Source organism: Nannobrachium achirus, assembly GCF_963921795.1.
Source record: "Nannobrachium achirus genome assembly, chromosome: 19".
In the NCBI taxonomy this organism is placed as follows: Eukaryota; Metazoa; Chordata; class Actinopteri; order Myctophiformes; family Myctophidae; genus Nannobrachium; species Nannobrachium achirus.
This window is the reverse complement of record NC_137826.1, coordinates 6,099,150-6,119,504: the sequence shown is the minus strand read 5'-3', so window position 1 is coordinate 6,119,504 and position 20,355 is coordinate 6,099,150. Positions and strand designations below refer to the sequence as shown.

Sequence of the window (20,355 nt, the reverse complement as noted above, 5' to 3'; positions counted from 1 at the left end):
ATCGTAATGGCTGATTTTACACTTGGTTGCGTGCTGAAAATAGCCGATCTACAAGCTCACAACGTTGTGAGCTTGTAGATCTGCCATTTTCAGCATGCAAAACCTGAGAGCAACCAAACATAAAATGACTCTCTTCTCCACTAGTCCCTCCCGTTTTAGTCTAGTTTTTATTTTGTTGACGATATTGTCAATAATATTTAGTCTTAGTTTTAGTCATCACAGCTTAGATTTTATTTAGTTTTTATTTAGTTTTCGTCAGTGAAAAAAACGCAGTCGACCAAAAAAAATTTTCATAGTTTTAGTTGACGAAATCAACACTCTCTGACAGCCTCCCCTCCAGATCACACGGAAGAAAGACACTACACCTGGGGTCTTCAACGTTTTCAGGCCAAGGACCCCTTAGCAGAGAGAGATGAAGCAGGGACCCCCTCTACATATTGTATAAATGTGTGATGGAGATTCTCATCGATTTCATAGATAGATTCATAGACTTGTTTGACACTTATCCACTTAAAATCATCCATCGTCGATACTTAGTAAACTTGACCTTTCACTCTGTACTTGGTCTGCTCTTTTTTTACCTCTACACCAAACCTATTTGCCAAAAATAGCCGATCCACAAGCTCTCAACGCCTCTGCGAGGCGTTGAGAGCTTGTAGATCTGCTATTTTTGACTGAAGTTCTCCTCCGAGTATAGGGATGCGAGGGTTCAATTGTTAATTTAAAATAATTACCCCCCCCCCCCCCCCCCCCCCCTCCTGCATTCACTCTGAGGACCCCCTAGGGGTCCCGGACCCCCATGTTGAAGACCCCTGCACTACTTACTCTACAGTACAGCAGTGGTTCTCAACCTGTGGGTCGGGACCAGTGAGTGTGTTGTCTGACCAGCCTCCCCGCATCACAGCAGTGGTGGAAAGTAACTATGCTCATTTTACTCAAGTACTGTACTTAAAGGTCTTATGACGTCAAATTCTCATTTCTTTCAACATTAGTTATACTATGTAACTTTTTTTATAAAACAAATCTTAAAGTTGTCCTAACTATTAAATCGCTAAAGTTTTAGAACACCCACTCCGTTAATTTCAGCCCCTAAAGCCTTCTGTAAATATGTTTTCTATGATCCTGGCCGGGGTCCAGATTTCGCGGCAAAATTACGTCATCTGCATCATCTGTATACGTTGTGTATACGTTGGCCAATCACATCGCGGATCATACACACATGATACACTACCGGCCAATCACAGTGTGTCTTGCCGTCTCTTCAGGAAGTAGCCTCCCTCAGCAACAGTGTTTACGATGGAGAAGGATTCTTGCCTCTTACTCCCCAAATCCTGGTCAGAAAATTACGTTCTACCCCTCTACGGATTCGTATCGGTCGTGGTGGTTTGCGGCCCCGCTCCGGTGGTCCGCGGCAACTCCGGGCGAAAAACGGACGAAAAAAGCAATACCGCTACTGACCACTAGCTGAGCAACTTACACAGTATAGCTTTAAGTGGTTTTTCTGTAATCTGCAGTTTTTTGAATATTTAGGTTCAGAAAAGTGAGTTCATTGGCCTCTGGACGAACGCATCATCGTCCAGGGGAGGGTGTGGTTGTATCACCTCTGCTGTTACTTTACACTGTGTTTGTATCGTTCCAATGCACAATTTTGACCATTTACCACTTTAGTGGTTGTGGTTCGGGCGGCGATTAGCAGGAAAGTTGCTGAACTACGACACCTACAGGAATCTAGGTATATTACATTTGGCAAGTCAAAATGCAACAGAACACAGAGAGAGAAATAATCCTGCCATGGCTCACTGGAGTGGAGTTTTCAGGACCAGGACAAAATGATTGGTAAAAACAGTCATAATTGCTCTAAGTACAGTTATTTTTTGTTTGTTTTTTTTACTTTACCTGAGCATTTCCAATCTTCAGTATTTTTTACTTATACTCCACTACATCATATGACAAATATTGTACTTTTTTCTCCACTACAATTATTTGAAAACTTTAGTTAAAGAAAATGTACACGTTAACAACCAAACGCACCTTTTTGCTTGTGTATAAAAGCTTCCACGTAATGGCATGAATCATGATTACACAACGCAGACCCTATCAGGACACCTTGCTTCATCCATTGGATACTGTAGGTACAGTGTTGTGCAGAGCCTCATCTGAAAGGACAGCATGAGATAAGTAGTAAAAAGCTTATATCATTGCTTTGTTAGTCGACGTTTCCATCCTGCTGGATCTTCTGCAGGAATTTGAGGATTTAGGAAGAGATAACGCACATCATTTGAATGAATAACATGAAGACTTCAGAGAGAGAGAGAGAGAGAGCGAGAGAGAGATCCTTAATACAGGTCTGTAACTCCGAGAGGGTACAAATTAGGGCATTAACCAAATATTCGAATATCAAAGTCACTATTCGACGTTGTTCACTGAAGTCGAATATTCGCTTATTTTTATTTATTTGTAGTTTTCTCTTTTAAAAATATATAGTTTATAAAGCTTGGCTAGATAGGAAGCCATACGAATGAGTTGTTAATGCCCCTGGTGGATGAATTTGTTAATGCTCTATACCAGGGCTTCTCAAACCTTTTTAGGCTGTGACCCCCAAAATAAACATATTTTAACTGGGGACCCCCACCCTGACAAGCACTTGGAATTGTAGGTATTAATGTGACTCGGTTCCACAGATAAATATTGTGAAAATAGCAGATCTACATGCTCACAACGCCTCGCAACGCGAGGCGTTGTGAGAATGTAGATCGGCTATTTTCACAATGTTTGCCTCTTGCTTACTTAATAGTTGACAGTTTGGCCAGTCCTGTAGAATATTCGACTATTCGAATTCGAATACTTTGAGGTCGAATAATTCGAATTCTAAAAATCACTATTCGTGAATGCCCTAGTACAAATGGAACCAAACTGACTCTTATGGGTCTGTACAGTAACTCTCTGAGTTGTACAAGTGGAACCAACTTAACCCATAACCCATGAAGTGCCATGCATTTATTTTCTAGATAGTCAGTGAGCCATGTCAACATACATTTTAATGACTCGCCATCAAACATTCTGACATATTTTGATTGGCAGGACATTTTTGCCCATATATGGAGGAAGACAGCCCATATCTGTGTGGCTGGTTCAGACAGGGACCTCCATGTATGGGCATAAAAGGGATTGTATGTATGATGTCAGATGTGATAACCATCATAGGATTTTCACATAACGAATAATTGAGTAAGCATGTTTGGGGTCTCACACAGCATATCTCCATGGATCTCCATCATGGGTACCAGGGGTCTCTATATATGGGTAACTGGTCTGATGAACATCACTGGCCAGATGGCCAAGACATGGCGCGACCTCGCCCTAAAGGGCGAGGTCGCATGGCGCCCTGAGGCGTCTTACTAGTAACTATCATTAGACTCGAGCAATAACTCACCTATATCCCCAACTCCCTCCCCAGTCAGAGAGTTTTAATGAATGTAGAATTATGTGCAGGGTTTTATTTGCTCTAAATTAGGTTACTTCTAAAAAAAAATATATATATATATTTTAAACCAAAAACCATCTCTCTTCGCCCTCAATGTTGGCTCCAGTGCCTAAGGTTGCCTACCCCTGTTTTACAGTGTATCAAATGGGGATCCACCTGTGGCCTGATAATCAAGCTGGGGGTCCTTGGAATGAACCAGGTTGAGAACAGGGGCATAGTTCCGCCGATTTAAAATGAGCCCAATAAGGAAACTAAAACTTCCTATGATTGGCCGCTAGTTGCGCTGTTTCCCCCCCCGGCCGATCGCAAAAAGAATTGTTCTCCATTGGACCCCATTCATTTCCCCCTTTCGTTTTCTAACCTTAATTAACACTTTCATACATACTTTATGGTTCCTATCGCTCGTTAAAAATTGCCTTTCAATCACGATGATATGCGTTTTGTGAAAATAAGGTCCCATTTATGTTAAAATTGATGATAAAGTTTCGGGGGGCGTGGCCAACTAAACTGATACCAGCCGGCTGTGTTCTTCTTCGTGTGCTGTATTTCGGGAGGCTCCGACCACATTCTCCCATGTATCCCTGCGGTTGCATGTGACCGTTGGCAGCCAATAGCATCCTCTGGTGCCTTTACAATCTATGATGGCAACACCCATGCCAAGGACCCATATTGTGTCATTTTACGCTGCATAGAAACCAATGGCTTCGCTTTGTCCTTATCTTTTATACAGTCTATGGTTGAGAATGGCTGCTGTAAGGACAAAAGGAGGTCCCATGCATGCATGTCAGCCTGCTGTGCTGTGCTGTGCTGTGCCATTGGTTTTTCATGTGGCACACATGTTGTGACCGGTCTGCACTGAAATACTAACGCCATGTAGCCTGTGTTCATTCACTCCACTAAAAAACATGTAACTTTCACGTTGCAATGATTTTACTTCACTGATGTGATAAACGCATTGACTGGTCATCCCCGTTTAATGTTGTTAATTCATTCATTTAGCAAAATGTGGCCAAGAGTCAAGTAGTCAATTTATAAAGCACACAACCAAAGTGCTGCACAGCATGAATATTGCAACACATGAAGGTTAAAACATCAAGGAAAAAGCATTGAATACAGAAACTCCAAAAAAAGCATCAAATATGCAAATCCATAACGGGACGATAGCTGAGGTCCAACCATTTATCCAAGACAGGATTTTTTTTTAAAGGCCAGGAGAACAAGTGTGTTTTGAGAGAGATTCTGTTTTGCACCGCTGCACAACTTGCGTGCGTGCGTGCGTGCGTGCGTGCGTGCGTGCGTGCGTGCATCATATATGTGTTTGTTTATTGCGAGACACAGGAAGGCGTAGGCAGCAGGAAACCACATCACGAGACACAGTTGATGTTATCTTCATTATTTATATATTGCCAATTTTGTCAACAAAATAAAAACTAGACTAAAACGTTAGGGAGGGACTAGTGGAGAAGAGAGTCATTTTATGTTTGGTTGCTCTCAGGTGTTGCGCGCTGAAAATAGCCGATCTACAAGCTCACAACGCATCACAGCGATGCGAGCTTGTAGATCTGCTATTTTCAGCACGCAACGAAGTGTAAAATCAGTCATTACGATGCCACCAAGGCCTGACAAAAATACATCTTATGATATTTAGTCGACCAAAATTAGACTAAAACTAAAACTGTTCGGGTGACTAAATTATGACTAAAACTAAAAGACATTTTTATTCAAAAGACTATGACTAAAAACGAAATCAAAATGTGCTGTCAAAAAAAGCACTGATTCTGAGATGCGGGGTGGGCTTGCTTTGAGGAAGCACTGGTCTTATAGCGTACGCTGGTCCTCCAGACTGGCCTGGTGTTTATATGAAGCCAGGCTGACAGCCGGAAGGAAGTCCAGGAAATGACCCCTGTGTCTCTGGCAACACCACCAGGAAATGACTGCTCTACTGTATATGAGAGAGAAGGGGGGAGAGAGAGAGAGAGAATGTTGATGCCCTCAGAGGCGTAATAGTGGGTGGCAAAAATAGGTTGCCCGGTTTCTAAAACAGTGAAAATAGTGGATCTACAGGCTCTCAACGCGTCGCGAGAGCCTGTAGATCCACTGTTTTCACCATGTGTTTGGTGGCCGAAAAGAGAACATGTTTGAAAATATTTCCCTATATGACATTCCCCCAAAAATATGGATGCCACGTTGAAAGTGGTTAATGAATGAATGGTTGCATAACAATAAAAGGCTTGTCTAAATTATGACGCGTGTCCCATGTAGCTGGACGGGCATCGCTTGTGATGAAATCAGATGAATCTTGGAGGACAATAATAATATTATTGTGAATTGTATGAATATTATTCATAACATAACTGAATTTCAGGTTAAAGCAGTAGTTCACCCCCAAAATGACTTTTTTTTCTATTGATTACTCATGCCATGGAGAGTAGAGTTCAATAATATTTTTTGTTTTTTGTCCCGTTGATTCCAGATGGGGACCCGTTTCGAAACGGGTCTCCATCCGGAACGAATGGGGGTAAATTTATTATCACATTTTTGTCTTAGGAATGCGACAAAAAACTAAAAATATTATTGAACTCTACTCTCCATGGCATGAGTAATCAATAGAAAAAAAGTCATTTTGGGGGTGAACTACTCCTTTAAACGTGAACACTAGGTGGCGGCCATTGCCATCCCCTGATGACCCAAATGGATGGGGGAAGTCCCTTTTTTGCAGGTCTTTCAGTCCGAGTGTGTCAAAAAAGCACCTCGGTTAAGGTGGAGGCGACGGAGGCGCGCCGTCTCAGGCGACCTTGAGCCACGTGAGACACGGTCGAGCGAGTGGTAGCGAGCGAGTCGCCGTGTCGAGCGCTGCCAAGGTCGAATGAGCCGACTCAGCGCCGCTAGAAGTTGTAAACCAGGAGGACCAGAATAGTAAATATTCGTCCCTTTTTCGGCACCTCCGCACGGCCAATCACAAGCTTCCGCGGGCGGGTCTTGCCTTAATCGAGGTGCTTTTTTGATCCACACGGGACTGAAAGTCCCCATCGATTTTGGGGATTTTGGGATGGCAATGAGTACAGTATACTCTCTATACCAAGGGTCTTCAACGTTTTCAGGCCAAGGACCTGAGAGAGAGAGATGAAGCAGGGACCCCCTCTACATGTTGTATGAATGGGTTGTCGAATTTTCATCGACTTGTTTGACAGCACTGTCATCAGTCTATGTTGGATTCTAATGTATTTTTTTCTTCAGACATTTAGCCACTTCAATTTCAATCGTCAATACGTAGTTAACTTGACCTTTCACTCTGTACTTGGTCTGCTCTTTTTGACCTCTACACCAAACCTCTTTGCTGAAAACAGCCGATCTACAAGCTCTCAACGCCTCGCAGCGCGAGGCGTTGAGAGCTTGTAGATCTGCTGTTTTTGGCTAAAGTTCTCCTCAGAATAGGGATGCGAGGGTCCAAAGCTTTCAATTGAAAATAATTATGCTATCACACAAGGATTTGGTGGCTCCCTTGTAGTAACTCTTGAGGACCCCCTGGGGGTCCCGGGCCCCCTGTTGAAGACCTCTTCTGTTGAAGACCTCTTCTCTATACTCAAGTATTGTAGTGTGCGTGCGTGCATTCTTGGGGAATAGGAGAAGGCCGTGGATGGCCCTGTGTTACTGTAACGTTCAGCCCACCCACCCTCTCTCCCTGCTGAAAATGTATGTTTAACACTAACGCTGTGTTTGGTTTACCCAAACTATGTGTACTCTCTACCAGAGTGGAGTGAACTGCCAGGGTTTTACTGTGTGTGTGTGTGTGTGTGTGTGCGTGTGCGTGTGCGTGCGTGTGTGTGTGTGTGTGTGTGTGTTAGGGATGGGACGATAAGCGATATTATCGTTTATCGCGATAAAAAACACTCACAATAATCGCATCGTGGAGATTTAATTTATCGTGATATCGTCCTCCGTCATGCACTGGGATCAATTCACCTTTTATCTGCCGAGCTGCATATCCGGTAACATTTAAACCCTCTATAATTGGTAAAAGGTACTTATACATACTTGATTCCGTCTTTTTTTCACTCTCTCTCTATCAAATGTCTTTGCCAAAAAATAGCCGATCTACAAGCTTGTAGATCAGCTATTTTTTGGCCAATGTTCCGCCCCAGAATAATGGATTTTGATTATCGTGATAATATCGTAAATCGCGATTTCTTTTGTCACAATAATCGTGATATGAAACTTTCATATCGTCCCATCCCTAGTGTGTGTGTGTGTGTGTGTGTGTGTGTGTGTGTGTGTGTGTGTGTGTGTGTGTGTGTGTGTGTGTGTGTGTGTGTGTGCGCGCGCGCTGGGAACCTCCATCCATCATCCCCTCTCTGCTGCTCACTTGACAGCTTAGCTTGTGTGTGCATGCGTGGGTGTGTGCGCGCATGCATTTTACATTTACATTTTTTGCTTAGTGTCAGGATTAGGACCTTTAGAGGTTAGTCTTACGGGTTGTAATTAACAGTTACTTATAGTTGCGTGACATTGTCATGAACAGAGAAATAGAAGATCAAGTATATCTGCTAGTTTTTGGCTTTTAGGTGTATATGGCAAATATGACATTCATAAAAGAACCGTCTTAAAACACTGACATCCTCACAAGTATATTAATACAAACGCGCGCGTGCGTGTGTGTGTGTGTGTGTGTGGCAGAGGGTGGGGTGAAACGAGGACAACGTCCTCGGCTGAACTTTTCCCTCCATTTTTTTTGTACCTCCTCTCCTCTCCTCTCCTCTCCCCTCGCTCCTCCTCTGTTCCTCCCACTTCTCTCCCCTCCTTCCTTTTTTTGTCCGCCTGCTTCCTCCCGTCATGCGCCGCCACACTGTGTTTGAGAGAGAGAGAGAGAGAGTGAGAGAGAGAGAGAGAGAGAGAGAGAGAGAGAGAAAAAGAGAGGAGCGAGAGAGGGGTGGATTTAGTATCTCCTCTCCATCGAGTAGAAAGCTTGTATGTTCGTTTTCAGGATATGGGAAAAAAAAGGGAACCGTGTTCCAATGGACTCCATTGTAGTTATTATATTATCACAAAAGTTCTTGTTGATACTTTCTATCGGTTAAATATTTATACAAAAACACACTTTCACTTACATAATCCTTTTCCGAAAATAGCCTCTACAGCAGTGTTCCTCAAACATTCAAATGTCAAGGTCATTTGGCTCCATTTGTACACTGTGAGAGTTACAGACTTGTATGGGTCAATTTAGACCTAAAGCGGGGGTCAGCAACCCGTGGCTCTAGAGCCGCATGCGGCTCTTTAGCGCCACCCTAGTGGCTCCCTGGAGCTTATTCAAAAATGTATGAAAATGGAAAAAAAAAATATTTTTTGTTTTAACGATTTTTTTATCATCACTGTCAGGCAGAAACCTTGTATCTCCAAATTTTTTTTTTTTTTTTTTCGCAAAGTGAAGCCCTGCTTCATCATACAAGACTGACGCACAAAAGTAGTGAAAACAGCAGATCTACAAGCACACAACGCCTCGCACCGCGAGGCGTTGTGTGCTTGTAAATCGGCTGTTTTCACTAGTTTAGTTAATTTTATGATAAATACAAAACAAAGTTTTGAACATACAAGGTTTCCACCCGACAACAACGATATATAAGGCTTTTATAATTTTTTGCGGCTCCAAACAGATTTGTTTTGGTTTTTTTTGGTCCAATATGGCTCTTTCAACATTTTGGGTTGCCGACCCCTGACCTAAAGGAACCCACAGAGTCCCTGGAATCCACTTTGAGAACCACTGATCTACAGCACGTTCTGCTGTACAACCTATCACATGGTGAAGCGTGGTAGTAGAGCTTGCAGATCCACTTTTCATCACTGGCTTCAAATTGAAAACCATCGAGAGCCAGCAGATCTACGAGCTCAGCGCTTTGAAGCTTGCAGATCTACTACTTTTAATGCTTTCGTGTGACGCTGTAGCGTGATCAAGTAGGTCGTTAACCCATTTAGGCCTGAACACATTATGACGCAATATTTTATGCTTTAAAGGTAAAAAAAATAGCAGATATACAAGCTCACAGCGCGGCACCGAGTGCCGCGCTGCGAGCTTGTAGATCTGCTATTTTTGGAAAATAAATTTACCCGATTCTATAAGTGTCTTTTGAATCCTTCTAAGATTTTTGGAAAAAACCTAGGTTTCTATGTCAGCAATCTGGCCAGCCATCGTCAAAGAAAAGGTCCTTTTCACTTAACTGGAGCTCAGTTAGTCTGTTCTTGAGAGACTACTATGTCAGTGGTGCTCAAACCTTTTCATGTGAAGGACCCCCAAAATGATAAAAAAAAAAAAAGCAGATCTACAAGCTCACAGCGCGGCACCGAGTGCCGTGCTGTGAGCTTGTAGATCTGCTATTTTTTTCACTGGTTAAAGCATTCAATAATCGGGAAAAAAAACCAAAAGTTAAAATATGGAGATAAGAGGTTTCTGCCCGACAGCGACAATATGATGTATGAAGTACAGTATGCACCAACAGGAAGACACGCGCACACACACACGCGCGAAAGAAATTGTCCGCCGTCATCTTTCAGCTCATCTGTTTTCCTCATTACTCTATCCCTTATCTTTTTATTAGGTCTGTCTCTGTCTCTCTCTCACACACCCACGCACATGCATGCAGGCGTGCGCGCGCGCGCGCACGCACGCACGCGCGCGCGCGCGCACGCACGCACGCACGCACGCACGCACGCACGCACGCACGCACGCACGCACGCACGCACGCACGCACGCACGCACGCACGCACGCACGCACACACACACACACACACACACACACACACACACACACACACACACACACACACACACACACACACACACACACACACACACACACGTGTGCATACGCTCACACAGTGTCTGCCTGCCTGTCTGTCGCTGAGTGTCTCTCTCTCTCTCTGGCTAAATATTTTCCATCCAACCAGTTTCTTTTTTTCTTCGATGGGATCAGCTGCCTTTTTTTTATGTTCTCGGGTTTCATTTAGCATTGTTATTTTTATACATGCTGAGACGACCCCTTGTTTGCGTGACATTTGCAAAAGCCTCTGTCCAGTACTTTATGAGACGGTGTTGTTGCAGCAGACAAAGACGGTGTACTTTATTATGACAGGGTTTCTCAGAGTGGGTGCCCGGGACCCGAGTCTAAGGGTGCCGCCGAATACTTATTATTTGGAATGAATCAAAATCACTTCAGTTAAACCACGTAGACCTTTTATGCTGAGTAAAACGGACTTGAGTTTTACTTTCCTTGGTGCGTTCTTCTTCAATCTACCCTAAATCTCTTCACCAAAAATAGTCGATCTAGAAGCTCACCACGCATCATGTTGTGACACATTGTGAGGTTATTTACAGGGGAGCCCCGAGACCAAGAGGCTTGAGAAGCTATAGATGGTGTGTAAGCAGCAGACAAAGACAGGAAGCAAGGAGAGGAAATGGTATCACTAAGGGTGGAGAGCAGATCTCAGATTATTTTATGCTTTAGCTATTTTTCAGTAGATATACAAACATTTTTGCAACATAATTTTTTTTTTTAAATAAAAAAACTTCTACTCCGGAACAAAACATTTTCAAATGGGGGTCCACGGCCAAATACAATTAAATTTGGCGGTCCTTGGCATAAAAAGCTTTAAGAAGCACTATACACCGTACACCTACAACTTACTGTCCACACCTACACACTGTTACAGAGAGTAGGGGAGCTATTTCTTGTGTGTGTGTGTGTGTGTGTGTGTGTGTGTGTGTGTGTGTGTGTGTGTGTGTGTGTGTGTGTGTGTGTGTGTGTGTGTGTGTGTGTGTGTGTGTGTGTGTGTGTGTGTGTGTGTGTGTGTGTGTGTGTGTGAGAGAGTGGGTGGTTGTGGGCGGCATCGTACATGCATGCATGTGAGTGTGGGCTCGTGCACCATCAGTGGTTCTCAAACTGTTCTGTGGAACTCTAGCTGTGTTTTACCAGACCAAGGTGGCAATGACCACATCCTGCTGATCTCTCAAGAACAGATTCCGAGCTGTGCCGCTGCAAATTCAAAGGAAAGTGATTTTTTCCCCCGTTCTTTTTTTTTTGGTTCTTTTTTTCGACGAGTTCCCAGATTGACATCCTGCAAACACGACAGAGGAGGAAGTCTCCCTGTGCCCTTTCATGCCAACCTTTTAACATCTTCAAAAACAATCATACGTTTATTTTAAGCTGTAGCAGAAATCAAAACGAGTCTCTCCAGTACCCCTTGTAATGTGTGGTTTTAATAATGTAGCAATGGTATTTATGTAACGTTGCTGTCTTTGTGCAGAAACCTCTTATCATCATATTCTAACTTTTTGTGTTTTTCCCTAAATCAACTCCCTACTTGATCACACTACGGCGTCACACAAAAGCATCAAAATTAGCAGATCTACAAGCTCGAAGCGTGGCGCAAAAATCTGGTACCTTTGATACATTATGTTTATGTTTTCTTCTTCGCAACCCATTTTTCACCCGGTGTCAATTATCTAATGTAATCCTGTGCTCTGCTCTCCCTCTGCCAACCTGAGGAGACAACGGACTGACCTCATGCTTTCCTCTATGCATGAGGAGTCCAAGCCGTTTCTTTTCACCTGACAGGGGGAGATTCCCCCGCCCCGGTTGGCCAGGGGGAGGGAGGCATTATAGAGACCATGATTACTGCATGTTTTGTGTGAGGGTATCTACCATAGGAGACATGGGGAGAACATGCATTTTTTTTTTAAACCTTCAAAAGTAACAGATTTGGATATGCAGCATGAGGTTACCACTCGACAGAGATGATTTTCCTTCGGCTGAATTTCTGAACATTCTGTCAAAGATTTGCGCGCTATGACCAAACCAGTGAGAATGAGGTGTGTTTGTTGGTGACGGAGTGACAAGTGGACTGGTGATAAGGTGACACATGGAGCGGTGGTGGCTGTGTAGCGTCATGTTGTAGTCAGGGACGTGCTGGGCCCCTGATTCAGCCCGGGAAAAAGAGTTGGAGAGGCCCTCATTGCGTGCTATAGAGAGAGAGATCTCTCTATAGAGCTGCTGCTGCTACTCAAAGATTTGCCATTTCAGATCATGACAAGTGACAAGCCAGTGGGCCAATTACATGAGTTATATTTTGTCGTTGTCGGGTGGAAACCTTGTATGTCCAAAACCGTTTGTTTTGTATTTATCATTTTAAAAAGAAATTAAACTAGTGAAAACAGCCGATCTACAAGCACACAACGCCTCGCACCGCGAGGCGTTGTGTGCTTGTAGATCTGCTGTTTTCACTACTTTTGTGCAACGGCCTTATATGATGAAGCAGGGCTTTGCTTTGCGAAAAAATTTATACATTTGAAACTTGGAGTTACGAGGTTTCTGCCCGACAGTGACGATTTACTTTGTTGGCCGCACAGCCCCCAAAATGGAACGAAGGCCGACATTCTATTTGTATTTTTTTCGTAATGGCCGGCCTGGACCGGCCGGGAATGAACCAGCCGTTCGGGAGTTGTCCCGCTTTTCCCAATGGCCAGCACGTCCCTGGCTGTAGTTGACACAGATGGATGTGGGATGGCAGGCGGCCATGATGATTGGTTAAATCACTCTGTTTGCTTGGCCCCGCCCCACCGCTACCAACTGCTCTGTTGGCTCAACACGCAGACCGGTGTGTGCGTGTGTGTGTGTGTGTGCACGTCAGCATGCGCGCGTTCGTGCCTGAATGCATGTATGAGTTTTAACTTAATGGCTGATGTGTGTTTGTGTGAAACTGTGCATGCATGTGGGTAATTCTTGCTATTTCTATGTGTCATTATTTCGACTAAAGGTCTTTGCACACAGGCGCGTTTATCCGCATGGATAAAACTGAACATTTTTTTTTAAAAAGAAAACAATGATTCTCTACGACCTCATGCACACCGGATCCGAATTAGCCGTGCGCCGAGTGGCTGCGGCCGTGCGTTTTTTTCTCGATCGAACCCAGTTCGATTTGTGCGTCTTGTCGCATGCGGTAAAAAACTCATCACTCCTTTTATGACTCCTTTTGGGATCCGCAGCGCCGATTCCGCACAGCATTGCACACCAAATCCAGTGCGTTTTATTCATGCAGCAAACGAAAAAAACGCAACTGTCCTGTGTGCAAAGGGCTTTAGGGTTAGGTTTTAGGGTTAGGTTTAGGCATAGTTTTACTGAGGTTTGGGTTAGGTTTAGGCATAGTTTTACTGAGGTTAGGGTTAGGGTTAGGGTTAGGCAGGTTAGCTTTTCACCAGGTTAACATTCACCCGCGTTGAACAAATGGAACGTCGGGAAACAAATGTTATGTCGCAATAACAACACGCTTCCCATGCATGTTGTAAATTGTCAAACAAGCTTAACCCTCTAAGGCCCACGGTTGTAATATTACAATGTTTGTATTTTATCCAAAAAAAGGTTTAAATCATTTTATTTTAGCTCCCCCTACCACCTAAACATCACCATTGGATTCTATTGTTTAGTTACAATGCCATTGGCCACAATATTTGCATATAAATACCCCCCACAGGGGCTGACATTCACACCCGCCACACCCGCTGACATTCCAGAGTTTTGACGAACAACATCTCACTTTTTCATGGAAGCTATTCCTCACAAAAACATAAGTAAAATGCCTGTACTATTTTTTTTGGTGATCATTAGAATGTCTAGAACATGTACATATGTTATTATTGTGAAAAATATCCCCCATATGTAAATTAGAGCATGATTTATGATTTTTGATTTATGTCTATAAAACCTTACAAAAAATTTTTTTTTAAACAAACATTACATTTTCCTCTTAATAGGACTCCTACAACACCATCTGATTTTTTTCAATTTTTTATTTCAAGTATTTCTATATTCGGGCCTTAGAGGGTTAAAGGGGAAGACCACCCATTTACAATATTGAACTATGTCATTAATATACCTTAGAGGAGTTGTGTGGAAATAAAATAAAAAGTTCCCCCTCTTCTGTGTTGCCTAGAACTGGAGGATTGATTTTGGGGTTTGTATTGCAAATCTCAACTTGATGACATCACACATTGTACTTTACAATACAAACCCCAAAATCAATCCTCCAGTTCTAGGCAACACAGAAGGGGGGGAACTTTTTTTGTATTTCCACACAACTCCTCTAAGTTATATTAATGACATAGTTCAATATTGAAAATGAGTGGTCTTCCCCTTTAAGTGTGTAAGTGTGTATTTTGACAAGGGGATTTTTTGTTCTTATGTGGTGTGTGTTTTTTGTGTTCTTGGGGTGGTTCTGACTTGCATACAAGGAAATGTGTGGGTGTGTGCGCGCACGTGTGTGGTTTAAATTGGCATACATACAGCCTGGTTTGTGTTTTTTGTGTTCATGAGTGTGGTTTTGACTCACATGGAAGTGTGTGTTCGTAAGAGGTAGAAAGCAGAGAACATACAGGCTGTGCGTGCGTGCGTGCGTGCGTGCGTGCGTGCGTGCGTGCGCATAAAGGAGAAGGAAGTGTGGGACAGCACAGAATGCATTAGTGAGATAGACTCTTGATAATTATTGTGTTCAGCTGTGTATGCCATGGTTATTTGAGGTTGCAAGAGAGTGTGTGTGTGTGTAATGTACAATCATTTGTGCATGATTGTGTCCTTGTGTTTTGGTGTGTGCGTGTGTGCGTGTGTGCGTGTGTGCGTGTGTGTGCGTGTGTGCGTGTGTGCGTGCGTGCGTGCGTGCGTGCGTGCGTGCGTGCGTGTGTGCACGTGAGCGCACTTGGGCCCTATAGAGGGTATGCGCGTGACATCACTGTTGCTGGAAGTTAGTTTATGTGGGAACACGCCTACTGAGTGGCAAAACACTAATTTCTGCCATTGACAGCCCATACATCCGAACAGAAAAGTCCTATCTGATTGTATTAAACAAAGTTAACTCACCAACATTGCGGCTGTACTGAAAGCTTGAATTATCCTCTTTCTATCTGCAAATTTTTTGTTTCATAAAAATCCACCATAGGTATGTTATGAGCTACTTTCTGTCAAGACATTCTGTGCAAGTTTTAATTTTTCCAAGTGTCAGAGTTTGGAAGCACTCGTTTTCAACAACACAACATCCTGCTGCCTCCTGCATTATTTGCAAATTAGAAACAGGTGGTATGCAGGGCCGTTGAGTGATTTGCAACTAGCACTTCCAAACTCCATGCAATGCTCCATGCTGCTCAATGTTTTGCCACTCAGTCTAGATTAGGGGGGCGGGTCCCAGTGGACGTGCATAGTGCATACCCTCTATTTGTAGAATAGGCTCTATGCATATGTGGATATATATGCATATATATGAAGGGTCTGTTCCATTCTGCTCAAACAGAGTCAGGGTGCTGATATTGTGCATGTTGGCTCACTGGAAACACTCTGCTACACCAGCGGGTCTCAAAGTGTCCTTGAGTGGGTTCCAAATGTCCCCATACAGGTGTGTAACTCTGAGAGTGTACAAATGGAAGCAAATTGACCCACAAGGGTCCATTTGATTCCATTTGTTGATTCCATTTGTATAGAGTTATGGGGGTCCTTGAAATTACAGAACCACTGTACAATAAATCAAACAGAGCCTTAATTAGTATCATCAGTAACACCTGTGAAGGAAGTCAAAAGACACCCGGAAGTAGAACAAAATGGCGTATATGCATATAGCCTATTGGGAAACATCCTACTGTACCTACTACCCCATTGCTGATGATGACAAAGACACACACACGCACGCACGCACGCACACACACACACACACACACACACACACACACACACACACACACACACACACACACACACACACACACACACACACACACACACACACACACGCACAGTTACATTACCGCTTTGCATTGTAGTTGCACATTCAGATTTTGAATGTGTGTGTGTGTGTGTGTGTGTGTGTGTGTGTGTGTGTGTGTGTGTGCTTGTGCGTGTGCGTGTCTCCAGAGCTGGACAACCCAGAGTCCAGGGTGACAGAGATCCATTCCATCGTCCACCGGCTGCCTGAGAAGAACAGACAGATGTTGGAACTGCTGACCAAACACCTGGCCAAGTAGGTGGACACACACACACACACACGCACACGCACACGCACACACACACACACACGCACACACACACACACACACACACACACACACACACACACACACACACTCTGAGACCCCAATCTATTATTGTAAAATCAATGTTAATTTAACTAAATGAATTGCAGTGTATTAACTCAGTCGGTGCCATATTTAAAGTGGGACCTCTTATATTGCCGGTTCGCCAACAAAGGGTTAAAAAAATAGCGTGCACGCTGGTGCACACATTCGTGCACAGATCATGCACTATGCATGTGCATGCTTTTCACAGCTTTCAAACAAAAAAATCCGCTTGGAAATCCGTTCAGGCATTCAGGAGAAGGCAGCCCTTATGTTTTCTTCAAATGTAAACAAACATGGCTGTCATGTTTGAAAGATGGGGTTGGTATGGGGGTTAAACATGCAATTTCGCGATCGCTGTTTTAAAAAAAAAAAAAGACGTCCAGAAGACGTCTGGCAGGGAGGTTCATAGTTAAAAAGACGTTTTTATTATAGAAAACGTCTTTTTTGGCAGGGTATGAGTTAAGTATCGAAACTGTTCCTGATTCCACTGGAGAACCCCAAGAGGATATGAGCACATTCTAATAATGAATAATAATGGATTGCATTTTTATAGCGCTTTTCTAAGCGAGTTGAGAACTCAAACGCTTTACAACGGTCCATTCATTCATACATTGGGAGGTGAAGCGGCGAACAGTCAATGCCAGCGTCCTCACTTCCCACATTCACACACCAATGGTGGCAACTGACAAGCTAACACCATTGGATACCAGGGGGTGCCCAAAAGGTAGATCGTAATCTACCAGTAGATCACAAAGGCTGTGCAGGTAGACCACATGACATGCCTCCAAAATATTTGTAATTAAAATCAAATTGACATCTGTCAATTGAGGTGACTTGATTGACATCAAGAAGGGCTTGTCATCTCCCTTCAGGGCTTCTAAATTTAGGCAAATTGAGGGGCAATGCTTTGTTTTCGGAGCATTACAAGAACCTGAGCAATAACCTGAAAACCTACCACTTCAATGCCGAAACCGGAAGTAGGAAGTAGGGAGAGCAAACGCGGCCAACTCGGGAAACTCGGGCTGGGCAAGACGGCAGGCCTATTACAAACTCTGGAAACTCAGGGTTGGCACCATATGTGTTAATCTCTCTCTCTCTCTCTCTCTCTCTCTCTCTGTCTCTCTCTCTCTGTCTCTCTGTGTCTCTCTCTCTCTGTGTCTCTCGTCCCAGTGTGGCCAGCCACCACCATGCCAACCTGATGACGGTGGCCAACCTGGGTGTGGTGTTCGGCCCCACCCTGCTCCGCCCGCAGGAGGAGACGGTGGCGGCCATCATGGACATCAAGTTCCAGAACATCGTGGTGGAGATCCTGGTGGAGAACCATGAGAGGGTACGCTACGCTGTGTGTGTTGCGAGCACACCATTTCTTTATAATTAAATTGCTGTTGATGTCCTCACAAGTATAACAATAACTGCGTGTGTGTGTGTGTGCGTGTGACTGTGTGTGTGTGTACAGATCTTCAGTTCGGTCCCCAGCAGTACAGTAGCCCCTCCGGCCAGTCTGCAGCCCACTCTGATCAGGAGGCCAAGCAGCGCGGAGAGCAAGGCTCCCTCCTGCAGCGAGAGGCCTCTCACCCTCTTCCACACGCCAGTGCACTCCCACAAAGGTGAGACACGCACACACACACACACACACACACACACACACACACACACACACACACACACACACACACACACACACACACACACACACACGTATAGAAGGACAATGGAGGGGCACCGATGACCTAGTTGCGACCGTCAGGTCGCATTTACTACCAAAACCTCCACCGGCTGTCTGTCAGTCAGTCAGTCTGTCCGTCATGTCACACTTTTCCCCAACTCATATCTCCGCCACCGTTGCCCCAAGACATGCCAAACTTTGCACACACACTCCTTGCCTGCCAATCCACAACCTCCACCTCTCACGTCATACGGGCAGCCATAGTTACACCTGGAATGTTGAATCTCCATATATGGAGATAACCTACGCATCACACAAAGTCTGACCTCACCAGCCCATACTTGGGCATGGACGACTTATATCTCCATATACGGAGATGGCCATATATGGAGATACGATGACATCACAGAGTCCACAGCTGATGATGTGGCGTGATGTCATACAATACACAAACAAGCCCTATATAAAGGGGCAATTCTCACCAGGGAAGAGAGCATTCCTAACAATTTTAGAGATAAAGGGTAAGGCAACAACGAAAATAAGGCCCATAGCCTCTGATGCCTTTAAAGAAAAGAAAAAAAAGTTAATAACTAAATATCTAAATAATTCAACACAATTCTACTGCTAATTGTTTAGGGAACACGGTGTGTGGAGGGCTCCTTTCACACCGTTTTCACAAATCACAGCCCATCAAAGATTTTCATTTGCGAGATTTGCAGTTGCTTTTTATTATTGCTTTTTTATTGCACGCACACTCAAACACACAAACGCACACACCAGCACTAGTTCCAGCAGTCTCTCTAGAAGCTGCGTTAGACGTTAGATTAGCGGCCAGGTTTTTATAGTCATTAATCAATGTTCTACTGGTTCCTGCGAGCTTTGCTCTTAAGCTCTTGCGTTTAAGCCCACAGCAGCATCCTTAAAAGGGGAATCATTGCCTCTGTGTAGCAGAGAAGAGTTTTCCTTTTCCCTTTTATTTATCCAGAAAGAGAGAAATAGACTTGGCCAAGATGCTTTGGTGGACAGTACTTCAGTCAAAGTACTGTACTAGATACTCCTCCTGGTCAAATATGGGCAAAGTGGAAGTTGCTCAGTCAAATTTGTACTTGATTTAAAGCAGTCCCACATAGCAAAATAGGTCTGGGCCAGTTATGGCCCACATAAACCACTTACAGTTGGCCCACATACCGCAAGGAATGACGGCCCAGAAAAAAACCTTTTTTATTTCAAGGACCCCCCAAAATGATAATGATATGCTGTGGACCCCCACCTCAAAGATATTTTGTGCCATGGACAGAAAACAGAGATTTGAGTTAAAAAGGTTTGGAAGAAAAGAGAGAGATTTACACAAATTATGATTTTTCTAAAATAGCAGATCTACAAGTTCATAATGCGGCACAAAGTGACACGCTATGAACTTGTATATTTGCTATTTGTGAATAGCCAAAGTTTAGAACAACGTTGTAAGTTGTTAAAATGATTGTGATCTGGGAACCCTCCCAAGGACCCCACTTTGAGAACTCCTACAATAAAAATATTACGCAGATGCTTTCCTGGAATGAACGAGATAAAAGAAAAAAAATGTTTACAAAACATGTCACAACCGCTGCTCAAAGCCAAGTGTTTTCAGGTTTCAGCAAGTTGCTAGTTTGCATACCAGTACATAGAGTAAGGATTGCAACCTACCGTAATCTGTTCAAACCACAGGAACAGACAGCATGAGTAACTTGATCTAATAATAGATACAGTATGTGCTAACCAGTAAGCGCCACAGTCATTTACCAGCAGAGTGTAGTGTACACTATAGATTACAACCTACCGTAATCTGGAGGAGGCGTGACCAGTACAGTACATGGAAGCTAGATAGCATTTTTTGGTTTTATATCAAGTTTTTACTGATTAGGTACTTGGTCTACCTACGTTATTTTTGTCTAGATTGATATTTCTATGCATTTGATGTTGATGTATTGATGTATTACCTTGCTAGTATATTGATCTATTACCTGCTTATCCCATTTAGGCCTAGAATTATTGAATGCTTTAACCAGTGAAAAATAGCAGATATAC

General features: G+C 43.6%; 1 protein-coding gene across 3 annotated transcripts in view; it reads left to right on the top strand.

Moving 5' to 3' along the window:
• Window positions 1-20,355, top strand: part of LOC308305097 (rho GTPase-activating protein 26-like) — a 240,255-nt gene that overhangs the window by 162,368 nt on the left and 57,532 nt on the right. For all 3 annotated transcript variants that reach the window (XM_080749761.1, XM_080749762.1, XM_080749760.1), the window contains exons 17-19: window positions 16,420-16,525; window positions 17,793-17,952; window positions 18,079-18,229. In XM_080749761.1, the coding sequence (XP_080605887.1) occupies window positions 16,420-16,525; window positions 17,793-17,952; window positions 18,079-18,229 (417 nt within the window). The remainder of the gene's footprint in view (window positions 1-16,419; window positions 16,526-17,792; window positions 17,953-18,078; window positions 18,230-20,355) is intronic.